Raw genomic sequence first — 13,570 nt, 5'->3', positions numbered from 1 at the left:
AGCTGCACAATATTACATTCTATGGTTTTTTTACTGTGGCATAATATTACCATTCCATAGTCTTTTACCATTACACAATTTTATTATTTCACAGTCTTTTACAGTTTCACAATTTGCCATTCCACAATCTTTTACCACTGAACAATTTTATCATTCCACAGTCTATTTTACAATTTTACAGTCTTCTACCATAGCCCAATTTTACTATTCCACAATATTTACCATTGCAAAATTTACCATTCCACAGTTTTTTTTAACATCACACAATTTTAATATTCTGCAGTCTTTTATCATTGCACAATTTTACTATTTCACAGTTTTTTATCATTCCACAATCTTTAACTCTTGCCTAATCTTTTACCAAACTACAATTTTTTAACAGTTTACAGTCTTTTACCGTTGCACAATTTACCAGTCTCCAATCTTTTACTGTTCCACAATCTTTTACCGTCACACAAACTTTTTTTCACTCTTATTCACTCAAAACAAGATATATTGCCACGGTAATAGTTACAAGGATCCTTTTTAGAGAGTTGAGCATCACTTTGTCTGTTCACATTACAGTTAAATTTATACATGTTAGTACAGTCAGGGAAGCAAGAAACTGAGAGGGAATTCCAAAACCTAACAGTTTGAGGGAAGAAACTATTAGTTAAAGGATCTTTAGCATCTAGGGACCTCTACAGTGAAAGGGTGGGATAAAAATAAGGGGGATAACACATATTTTAGATTGAAGAACATGATAGAAGTTGTCTACTTTATATGAAAACAAACAACATTAAACACCTACCTTCACTGCATCCCAATCAATGCTGGATAGGTACAACTAGTTCCTGTTAAGCATGGTGTATATATTTATATATTTATGTGTATAGGATTCGCTCCTAAACTAATGAATCGATCATTATTAATTTTGAACACAGCTAATAGGTGTAAGGATGGGCAATATGAACCATATTTAGTTTAACAGTCATTCACTGTGGAGAGGCATTTTTTTTACATGGGGTTCACCACTTATCAAGGCCCGAAGGCCACTCAGGGATAAGGGTTATTGCGTGTACAGTAATCAATGAGATAGTATTGTAGTAATCATTCGTATTGGGTGTTTAGTTAGAGTGTCTTACTTAAGGGGGCGGTTTATCAGGAGTTTGTTTATGTTGGACTTGAAAACGTCTAAGTTGTAGTCAGACTGCAAGTCATTAGATACTAGTTTTTAGTTTAAATCATGTAATGGATTTTGAGTAAAATTAGAATAAAAAATTCTAGTCGTAAGGTTTAGCAGCTTTACATCTTTGTTTTAATTTTTGTAAGATGACATAAAAGCAGTGCTACACTGTTTAGTTTGGAAAATTAATTTTACTTGTCCTAGGATGGGTGTTCTTATAGTTGTTTTATAATTATCGCATATTGTTTGTATGTTTTACGTTATATTTTCAGGAGGTGACGCATTCACAGACAGCCTGGAAAATAAGCAATGTACCCACCCTCATTCTTGAAGGTAGTGGACTTTTTCTTTCATTCACCTTTTTTTCTTTTTTTTTCAATTATTTTCTTGTTTGTTTTTCTTTCGAAAAACCGATTGTAGTGTATTTACTGTGTTCGTAAACGTCTATAAAACACACCTTTTCTTTTGGCTTTTTAGCTATGAAGAAAGTGTAGTATCTGTTCTGATACTGCACTTCATTTATTTTGTCCTCAATTAGTGAAGAAGTCTTTCTAGACTGAAGCAATTTTTATTTTTGTTCCAATCCAGAATGCTCCTTTTTGGGGAGTTTGATTTTTCCCACATTAAAAACTTTGTATCTAAATTTGCCCTCGTTGGGAGGTAAGTAAATAGGAAGACATTTCTCCATTTATAAAACGGAGGGTGGACCTGTAAATTCACCCTTGTCCATTTGTCCATTCCCCAATTTGTCTGTCTGCACTTTTTTCAATAACTACGTCTTGGAATTTTTAGAAATTTTGCACAAACATTAAACATGATATGAGTAAAAAAGTAACAGAATGGATTTTCTGGGAAAACTCTGAAAGAGTGTCTTTCAGGTTAAAATGGCTAAAATTGACATTTTTGTGCTTATTAAAAAAAAATTGATGCCTTGGATTTTTATAAAACTTTCTGAAAAGTTGTAACTAACTGATTTCTATATAATTTTGTGTGTCTATACTTCACAATAACTCTTGGGTGTGCCCCAAGGCCTCTTTTAGGGCTAATAAAAACACTTAATTTTTGGGACTATTTTGCCATATTTGTCCAAAATTTTCTGTGTATGTCTATTTAGAATTTTGCCTGGTTAAATATGTTAAGGCGTTGGGAACTTTTGGGATTAAATGGGGGGGGGGGTATGATGGACTTAGTCATTTCTTTTTTTGCATGGTGCAGAACTGAAATTTACTTATGTTAAGGCCTAAAACTGCACCGTTTGTTCATTTTAACCAGGATTTGACGTCACTGGGGACTTTTGGGGCTAATTGGGGGGGGGGGGGGGCAAATGCTGAACTTTTTTTTTATGCCTCGTTCACTGTGCACTCACAGGGGACCATGCATGCTTCACTTGTTTTATTTTGTTCTAGCTGGAGATGGGGCATTCTACCAGATGTCAGACATTCACCCGCTATCTTATATATTTCAACTGAGAAATCTTTTTTAAGAATTTAATCTTCCCTTAAAGTGTAATTGGTTGTATCTCTCTTGCTTTTGGTTCATGAGTCCAGTTGCTCTTATAATTATTTGAATGATGAAGATCTTCCTAAGATTCCAGTTTCTTTTCATGTCATGCATAAGACCTTCGTATTTCATTATCTTTTCACTCTCATCTCTGTTTAACCCAGCATCATTGGAGGGGGGGGTCACTAACTTTTACTAAGGTTGCTTCTTTCTCCTCCTTATCCCATATCACTATGTCAGATTTAATGGATCGGTTTTCTAGATATGCAGCTGAAGGAATTGCATAATCATATTGGATGGTATATGACATTTCCAACCGTTATTTTTTTTGGTATATATTTCCAGGACTTGCTGTTGCATTTGATATTCAACTTTTTACAGATGATCAGTGGAAATATTTACGTACTCCATTGTATTATATTGTATAATAGCTGCCCCCCCCTCCGGTAGAACCTTTCAGCTGGATGTTACATGGCTCATATTTTTTGTTTTATTTTACTTCAGTCAAAGTTCTCAGAGATCAAGGGGCCAACTACCTGGAGCTTACACTTGAACTCTATATGAGATACATAGATAATCGAATGTTCCATTAAAGTTCTTTATCTCTCAAACACTGAGTTAGTAAAGAAATTGAGAACATAATTTTCCTCTCCCCAATTAACCATTTTTATATGTTGTAGTATATCTTACGATTTGGTCTCTAGGTCTTACTGAATTCCAGGACAAGAATTTATCTAGTCTGGTGGAGTATCCAGCTTCATGCTATTACTTGAGGTAGCATCACTTGGAGAAGGTGCGCCATTCCTCGTAAAAGCTAATGTGAGTTAGCCAAAGTGAGGAGATCTTATTTGGGAAGCGAATATGAAATGTGATTTTGAATATTTGGTCAGGGTTTAGCGTTAGGGAAAAGTATCCTCATGCCAGGTTTTTCTGGCAAACCCCTGTAACAGAGAGACCTTAAACACTCGAGGAAAGCGTCTAGTAGGCATTACGTTTGCATGTCCAGCTAAATGTCCTAAACTACTAACAAAAGATCCACAAAGTTTATATTTTCTTGATCGACGTTACCCCGGGTGTATAACATCTAAATATAAAAAAAAAATTAGTCCTTCTTCAGGTGTCAACTGGACCAGGGTTTGTTGGCTTGGGAGGGGGGGGGATCATTTCCAGGAGGTGAAAAGGGAGTGAGGAAGATAAATGCAAGGAAAGAGAGAGGATAGGGGGATTAAAAGAAGTAGAAAGATAGAAGTTTTTATATTAAAATACTACACACACTTTTAAACGGCTTCTCTGGGGAACCTTGCTAGTAATATATAAAGTAAAGTTATTTTTTTTTACCTTTTTCTTTTTCATCGATAACTTTCTTCCTACAAAATCAGTATTTGATTCTGGTTTATTAGTTTTTCTTCTGAATTGTTGTAACATGTTGTTTAGAATAAAGTGTAATTCGATTTAATTCCCCTCCCCTCCCCCAATTTTTTTTCCAGATCTGAATTATTTTTAAATGGTCGACATCTTAAAAAAGAAATATAACTCTGTATTCTTTCATATTAACTTATTTCTCATTAATTGAAACAAATATAATATTTTGGAAAAAAAAAAAGAAAATCCAAACAAATTGTAAGTATTCTGCTATGCCAAGTCAGGTAAGCTAGTGTTTGATTGTATTGTGTTATTACTGTATTTATTGTAAGCCTGTCTTCTTTAGATAAATAAATGGATCACCATAGTCAGGGGCAACCTAAAGGTTCCCTTTTCATTGGCTCCCTGCAATGAGATGTAGAGAAACAAGAACATGCTTTTTTTTTTTTTTGCATTAATTTTTTTTTATTTTGATTTGCCTAATTATAATCTAATATATAAAATAAAGTCAATCTATTGTTTTTTTTTGTTATCAATAGCTTTCTACCTACAAAATTGGTATTTGATTTTAGTTCATCAGTTTTTCTTGTGGATCATTGTAGCATGTGGTTAAGAAGAATAATGATTTATATCTCTATGGGTTATATGAAAAATTACAACTCTGAATTAATTTTGGTTTCTGATTTGCAAGTTCTTGAACTAAGGTGTAGAATGGAACCTGTTGAGTGTCATGTAGTAATTCGGTTTTTGTATTTGAAAGGATGCAAACAGCAGGAGACTTTTGATGAAATGAAAGAAACGTATAGTAATGATGCCTCATCATATGACCTTGTAAAATGCTGGCATCGTTAATTCAAACATTGTTGGAAATTGGTAGAAACAGCTCTCAGACCTGATCGTCTCCTTCTGCTATTGATGAGGCATCTGTCAGCCAAGTTGAGGCGGCCATTTTGGAAAATCAATGTCTGTCTTATGCCAAATAGCCAAGGTGATCACAACTCTGCTAGGTAGTCACTATTATTATGGTCCAGAGACCGAAGCCCATCAAATACAGTGGAAGCACTTGAACTCACTACCTCCAAAGAAAGCAAGAGTGTAGCTCTTTGCTGACAAGGTCGTGCTCACAGTCTTGTGAGACCAGAACTGAGTAGTGATGACAGATTTCTTGCAAAAGGTACCACAATTAAAGAAACATATTATGCTTCATTTTGGGGGAAATTAAGAAGAGCTATTGAAATCAAGAGATGGGGCAAGATCAACAAAGCTATCCTCCTTGTGCACGATCAACAAAATTGTTTGGAGATGGATGGTTGCCAACGTTCAGTTGAGAATAGGACATTCAAAAGATAGAAAAATATATTTGATGATATGCAATGTACTCAGGCGGCAAAAAAGAAAGTCCGCACTTGTATATTGAGAAGCATATCCTTACCCTTTTCAAAGATGGAGTATATGCTTGTGGTTGAGTTTGTTTATCACAATGTTTGTTTGTGTAGAACTTTGTGTCCACATTACTGATCACTAGTGGGGGTGCCCGGCATTACCCGGGTGTTTGGAGGTGTAAAAGAAAGGGAAAAAAAAAGTTTTGGTAGGAAGGTAGGCTCGAACCCGAAGCCTTGGTGCGAAGGTAGAAAAGGAAAAAAAACCTGGCATTTTAACCGTTCGACTAATTTAGTTTGGTCAAACATCACGGCATAGAATGAAATCACGCACGTAACTTTTGCTACTAGGCAGTTTTTTTTGTTTTGTTTCACCAACTTTGGTTGTGTGGTAGTTTTTTTTGTTGGGGAGAAAAACCAGCTCTCCATAAAAAGGAGAGTTAGCAATTGTCTGATATAAGGGGTTTCCCCCACATTGATCAAACCTCATTGCTTTTCTGGACGAGTGCCAGAGAGGGATTCAGTTTTGCTTTTATACTGAAAAGCCAAAGAAATGTCGCGAAAATAGTTATTCAAATAAAAGATAGACGTGACCGCCCTTCGTAAATCATAGATATTATAATTTAGACAGTATATAAAAAGTTTTAAGAATGAGTGAGCACCCCAAGCTTCCCCACCCACTTCCAAAAGCCTTTGCCGGACATACACACTAACACACATTTTGCCTTTTATATATATAGATTACCAAACTTGGTTTAAATATCAGTCATGGTCTAACTTAGCACTGATTTAATTTTGAGATATTCTAGGTCAGAGGTCACACTTTTAACAATAACTTTAGTTTTGTTCATTATAGAGATTTACTACTTGACCCATATTGTAGCCAATGAAGTTCTTTATCGTATATTACTTTAAAAGGTTCGGTCAGTGTTGAAAGTTTGATAGGATTTCAACTTCCGATTTTTCCAAATTTGATGTATGGATCTGATGCTATTTGAGAACCGTAACCAACACGCAATGAAAGAAAAAAATGGTTTTGACGCTTCAAAAATTTTATTCAACAATCACCGTGAAAACTACAAAGGAAAAATAGATAACATTAAAATGGAGACAAGAGAATGTATTTTGATAGGAAGGTAGACACAAGGTTAAAATGGACAAATTCGAAAAAGGGAAAGTTTTAATTACCATGTGTATGTATATTTTATGTTAGTTTACATGTCAATTTACACTTATCAATATTTAAACACATCTGTAACTTTGTGTTTGGTTGAAATTCCCCTTGCATCTTTAATATAAGTATATACATGTTCTTTCTTATGGAGTAATGAAATTAATGTATATAGTTAGTAACAATACGTTCTACCACAGAACAGCAATTCAAAACCAGGACAACTAGTGTTGCTACATAAAAGAAAAAAGGCCTTGATGCTTCATACTGATGTCATCAATTTTATTAACAATCACTGTGAAAAATACAAAGGAAGAAATAGGTAACATTTAAAAAGGAGACAAGAGAAAACATTTCAATAGAAAGGTAGACACAAGGAGGAAATGGGCAAATTCTAGGGGGTAGGGGTATAATCATCATGTGCATCTTTGAAACCCATGCGACCCTCTACTTAAGGATTACTATCAGCAGCTCAATGTTCTTTTTATTTTCCGTAAACGACAAGGAAAGAAACATTTGAAAAAATATTTTTAAATTCTGTAAAATTAAATTCATTACCAAATTAAAGCACATTGGTCCAACCAGAGTTCACAAAAAGAAAATACATTTTTCAAATAATGTTATCATATAGGTGTGAAAAGCTATCCAATCCAGTTAGTGAGTTGCCTGGTGTTGCATTTCAGCAGCAATCATACATACACCCATAATATCACCTAATCTCTTTGAACTAATGTAGCACACATTTTGCTTTACACCTAAACAAAAAAAAAAAAAATGTCAGAGCTTGAAAAATGTAATGGATGAAATAAAATTAATGTTATCCTAAGCTACTTCTAACAGGATTACATTCTCCCCTGCTACAGCATTCCAACCCACTCGTCGGGAACCCCTGGTTTAGATAATACTTTAGCCCATCCTTACATTGTCAAGTATATAGAGAACGAAGTCACCAATCTTGTAGCGGGCAAAGTCACCCTCTATTGTTAAGTAGGGAAATAAGGGAGATGGTTGCATGATCCCCTTGGCCAAGAAATGAGTACATAGAAATTTGCCAAAATTATATTTGCCACCGATTTACATTTATTTACAGAATGGATACAAGTATAATGTTAAGCAGTTCATATTGACGGTGTATAAGTAGACGTTACTTGCGTGTTTGCGTTGAGAGTCTTTTGTGGGAATTCAGTTGTCTGTTGTGCAAATGCAAAACAGCAGCGTAGTTCGACGTGGTCTGCATGCTGTGGAGTCCGAGCAAGAAAGAGGAAGAGAGAAGTAAGCAAATCCGGAAGTGAGGTGTTGCACCCCCTTGTGACAAAGAATGATATTACCAGAGGTAAAGGGCGATAATTGTGATTATCTTAAAGTCTTCAGTTTGTGTTTGTGTGTTGCCTTACGTGTGGAACTCGATTCCCGTAAGCGAGTATATGTGGTTTCATATCTGACTTGTGTTCTTGTTAATGTTGTTGGATTGATAATATCGCAAATGCAGTTTAATATTTTTTTTTTTTTTTTTTTTGCAGTTTAAAAATATTTACACCAATTCCATGGAATCTATATCATATTTCTCTTAGGCTCTCTGTTTGTTTGTCTGCTCTCTGTTGCACTTTTTCTTGAAAATTACCGGGCCAATCTGGCTAAAATTTTGTATGAACCTTTGTTATGATAAGATGCAGCAAACTAAATATGACTGTATCCGTTTGATGCACAGTTATGAATTACTAGGCATTAGTATCCAGCTGCACTTTTTCTTGGAAACTACTGGGTCGATCTGACTGAAGTTTAGTAGGGATCCTTGTTATTATAAAATGCAGTGAACAAAATATTATTGTATTTGTTTGATGCACAGTTAAGGATTAATAAGGATTAGTATTGAAGTTCACAATTGACTTATATTTTTGTTGTCTTTTCAGGTGCAAACATCTTATTGGTGAGAGCATTAATTTTGCGCAAACATCCTCCTGCAGATTTTTACGTGGCTTCTATCGACTCCGATGGGAAAATATGTAATAGTAACTATGTAAGCTATTTCCATTAACAAACTTGAAATGTGTCTTTATTCAGTTTTTACAATTCAGCTCTTTTGTTCGTATTTTTCCAGAATTCTCCCTATATCAAAAAAAAATTAAAAATTAAAGAAAAATCTTTACGATGTACATACCTATGATAAAACAAAAATGTCATATTCCAAAAATCATGTAAATTTATCAAGTAGTTTTATTCTTAAAAAAGAAAATCAAATTTTATGGCTAACCAAGGAGCGACTGTTTCATGGTGCCATTTTAGAAACAGGTTGAATGAACAAGGGAAATAACTTCAAATAATTCAAACTCTAGAAAACCATTCTAAACATGGGATCATTGAAAGCCCGCAAATTCATTTTAAAATGATTTTCTTTATAAAAATAAAACTACTTGATCAATTTACATGATTTTTGGAACACAGTGTTTTTGTTTCAGTCACGAGTACATACATTATCCAGATTTTTATTTTATTTTTTTTAATATTGGGAGAATTCTGGACAAGCGCCACTTCTTTTTTGTTTTAATTTCACTTTGATATTCTTATTCTCCTGAAATTCTTTAGAACGATTGGACAATTCTACTTGTTTCAACATTAGTTTATTCTTCCAGAAAATTTGAGGTATTGAACAGTCTAATAGCTTAGCCGCTTTATCTTCACACACACACACACACACACACGCGCATATATACTAGCAGGCCACCCGGCATTGCCCAGTCGTAAAACACGCTTAAATATGATATTTTGATTAATGCAAATTTCATATTTATTATTATTATATTATATTGGACTCAATATCTAGTAATGATTAAAAAAGTTTTTAAAAAAATGATTTGTGCGCCACCTTCTAGAATCGAAACCAAAATGTTTAGCTTATGATTTACTTTTTCCTTTGACGTTAATACCAGCGCTATGAAAACATGTTTGCTGCAAGGCTTAAAATTGAAACATGAAATAAGGGCTGTTACGTTATGCATGCATATTTATAATGCCATTGTTCGACTTTCACCTGGCAAATTTTATTTTTTTAATTTTCACACTTTTGCACCAATTTTCTCCAGCTAAAACCCAAATATAAAGTTTCGCATGGTTTCGAATACCCTATATATTAAGTTTCATGTCTATAGACAAAAACTGGCAGCAGAACCTTAAAACTGGATATCTATTTCTGTGTGGTAGAATCGGCACTTGTTGTCATTGCTGAGACCACTCATCTTCTCAAGCCTTGATCTTGAGCAGCAATTATAATCTTCTAATCATAGTGTAGTGATCCTTTTTTTTTTTTTTTAGCCAGTCCATTAAACCTCCCTTCTTTTATTTAATCCTCGTTGAATTCATCCAGAAAATACTTGATATGCTGTTGGTTTGTCTATTCTTCTATTGTTTTTTTTTCTCAATGGAAGGTTTTGGGTAGGATTGAAACCGCTATCTTCAGACAATTCTCATCTGGAACCGTAGAGATTCAACGTCTCTATCAACTGCACCACGGGCCCCAATTCTACCCAAAGTGGTTTCAATCCTATCCAAAGCCGGCCAGAGGCTTACTTAGCCAAAAACGTGGTGAGACGACAACAACTATGGAAGGCAGTAATTCCTGAGAATGCAGTTAGGAGATTCGAAGTTCCTATCCGTTGCGGTTACCACCTGACGAAGGCCAGAGGAATAGTTGGCCGTAATATCGTGAAACAACAACTAATAAAGATGAGAATAATAGTTTGCAATAAATAAATTAATATAAATAATACTCATCTCAATAATGAATTCCAATAAAAAATAATATCTTTTGGACTATTTCTGTAGCAGACTTATTTACTAATTATCTGATATTTCGATGTGCATTCTGCAATTCAACAATTAAAAATAGTAAAAACTAAAGAATTATACATAGATGGTCCAATGCACACTCGGTTGTTGAGCCGCGTTGTATAATAACCGTCCTCTAAAACCTTAAAACTGGATAACTATTTCTGTGTGTCAGAATGTGCACTTGTTTTTTTTTTTTTTTATCAGTGGAAGGTTTTGGTGTATTTTTGACAAATCTTTTGGACTAATTTCTGTAGCAGACTTTTTTTCTGATTCTCTCATTTGTAAGACGGTCTTGGCCAAAATGTTTGGCTAGTTTAATGATGGAGGTTCTTCTGATAGCTCTTGTTTTGTGATTCTCATGTACCATCATGAGGTTTGGATTGTAAGAGCTCATCAGATATTGCCTGGTGCTCACAATGATGACACGACATTGATCTTTTAGGCAGACACCAGTTTCTGTACAATGTATTTTCAAGTGTATGTATATTTGTGAAGAACATAAAAATACTTTACTTCTACTTAAAAAAATGTAGAAATGTTGATTTTTTTTTTTTTAACTTTATAATTTGTGCTGATGATAATATTTGATATTCAATAAATTTCTTAGAAATGTCCGTACACAAAAAACTATTGTTGATGTTCGTTTTTGTAAACTGATATCTTCTAAATGATTATGTCAGAAATTTTGTTTACTTTGAATTTATATATATACTAGCAGTTCAGCCCAGCTTTGCTCGGGCCCTATATACTGTTGCTAATTCACCCTATGTGTAAATACACTTTATGTGAAATTTCAAATGTTTAGACCAAAATTTGTCTGAGTAATTTCGTAGAGACCGCAGAGGTCATTTTTTTTTAAATTTGACCCCAATTTTGACCCTTTAACATTTATTATTTTGGTCTCAAATCAAAATATAAAGTTTTACCCATGTCCAAGTTACCTACATCTAAAATGTCAAGTCTTTAGACCCAAAATTAACGGAGGAATTTGGTAGAGTCTGCAAAGATCAACTCTTTCAACTTTGACGTTTTGGCAGCCAAATTTTTACCCCAAAACTGATTAAAATGCTTGCCACATGTCTGAATACCCGTTATGTATAAATTTATAATGTTTAGACCAAAATAGTTTAATAGTTTGCTAGAAAACTACAAAGGTCAAATCTTTTGAACTTTGCTCCCTGAGAAGCCAAATTTTCAGGAAAAAAAAATAAAAACAATTAAAAAGCCTGAATACATTTTATGTAAAATTTCAAATGTTTAGACCAAAAATTGGCTGAGTAATTTTGTAGAGACCGCAGAGGTCAATTTTTTTTAAAACTTTGACACCAATTATGACCTTAACATTTATTGTTTTGGACTCAAATCAAATTATTAAGTTAGATCCATGCCCAAGGAACCTATATCTAAAATTTCAAGTGTTTTGACCCAAAATCGACAAAGGAGTTTAGTAGAGTTCTTAAAGGTCAAATTGTTGAACTTTGACCCCTTAACAGTCAAATTTCTGGCTGAAAACTGATTAGAAAGATTTTTACAAATATCAATACCCCTTATGTCAAATCTCGAGTCTGTAGACTGAAATGTGACAGTTATTTTGTAGAGAAATGTGCACAAACAGACACACATGCACACACGTTTTCACATTTATAGCTATATAGGTGGATGAATAGAAGACGCCATGAATGTTTAGTGTTCGGCAGTAATATTTGAATATTCAATGAATAAATTATGTCCTTTGAACTGATTTATCTCCCTTAAACGATAAAGAAATTATAAGGATGTTGATGATAATTGATCATTATGTAAAAGTAAACTGTTATATTTTTAAAAAATATTTTACAGACTGACCTCGGTGCCTCAGCCAAAGAAATTTGCACTACATTAGTTCCTGTGGTTGGACTCCAACGATCAATTTCTTCAAGAGATAATCCAATATCATGGCGCTATTTTTTAATAGAAGATGGGTAAGGAAAATGTGTTTTCTCTTTTGTTTAAATATCCTATATTTAGATTTTCCTTCTGCCATAGAGAGTTGTGCCATTACGATGAACAACCTTTTGTGTTCCAGAATTTATTTTTGTACACAGTCACCACCATTCGCAATGCACTTTTGCAAGGAATTCAATGACAAATCTCTGCTTCTGACGCACATCCATGACAGGGGTTGGTTTCTTAGAATCTTACACCATCAATATTTGCAAGAGAGATGAAATTTTCACATCATTGATGCATAAATTAAGTCATCATAACAATGCAATTTGCAATCCTCTCTGATCCATTCAGGTGGAATGAAAACACAGGAGGCATTACTCTTGGAACGATCTTTGTATCATTTCTCCCTATACAATGGACCACATTCCATTTCCATACATCGTCAAATTACATACAGACATCTTAGTTTTTGTTTTTTTTTCTTAACCAATAATGGTAACACTATAAGTTGAAAGAAAATGCTTTTTGAAGAGGAGGTTTATCTTGAAATATTAAAAAAAAAAATCAGGCACAATATCATCTTTGATTTGATATAATACGTTGGTAAATATTTGATAATTACTGAATTCTTTGATAGTGTTTTATCTACTTTTGTCTCGTATAAATTTCTACTGAGCATTTCTTTCAAATTATCTTGTATTTCTGAATTTTTTAAGATGAGGATTGATTATTCGTATTATTTGAATTACTGTTTTCATCTTTAGTGTCATTTTAACAACATTTCGGTCAACGTAACCTCCGCCCGTCTTCACGTGCGTCTTGTTTAACTCGGAAATCTTTCTGTCGAACTCGGGAATCTGCATGGAATGGATCCATGATAAAGTAGTGGATAAAGTACTTGGTAAAATTCAGTTGTAAAGTTACACTCTTCTGGAAGTTGAAGGTTCAATCCTCAGTGTAGGCGATGCTGAAAAATACAATTGTGAATTACTTAGGATTTCTACCCAGTCATGGCTGATAGAATGAGAGCATGCTACTCCCATGGATTAAATAAAGGGTTCCATTTAGAACTCCATACAGATTCCCGCGTTAAATGGAAAGATTCCTAAATTTGACAAGATATATTTGAAGAAGGTTACACCAACTAAAAATTTTGTGAAAATGACATTCAAGATGAAAACAGTAATCCGAATTATATGGATTTTAAAGTTCTGAAATTTTTAGATGAGGGATGATCAT

The 13,570-nt window shown here is 33.9% G+C and overlaps 1 protein-coding gene across 6 annotated transcripts in view; it reads left to right on the top strand.

Annotated features, from left to right (window-relative positions):
• Positions 1 to 13,570, top strand: part of LOC145291235 (ciliogenesis-associated TTC17-interacting protein-like) — a 109,929-nt gene that overhangs the window by 26,135 nt on the left and 70,224 nt on the right. For all 6 annotated transcript variants that reach the window (XM_080136836.1, XM_080136832.1, XM_080136835.1 and 3 more), the window contains exons 5-7: positions 1,438 to 1,498; positions 8,488 to 8,594; positions 12,242 to 12,363. In XM_080136836.1, the coding sequence (XP_079992962.1) occupies positions 1,438 to 1,498; positions 8,488 to 8,594; positions 12,242 to 12,363 (290 nt within the window). The remainder of the gene's footprint in view (positions 1 to 1,437; positions 1,499 to 8,487; positions 8,595 to 12,241; positions 12,364 to 13,570) is intronic.

Source organism: Euprymna scolopes, chromosome 12, assembly GCF_053919585.1.
Source record: "Euprymna scolopes isolate OS-2025 chromosome 12, ASM5391958v1, whole genome shotgun sequence".
NCBI lineage: Eukaryota > Metazoa > Mollusca > Cephalopoda > Sepiida > Sepiolidae > Euprymna > Euprymna scolopes.
The sequence above is the reverse complement of the archived record's forward strand: the minus strand, read 5'-3'. Positions and strand labels throughout refer to the sequence as shown.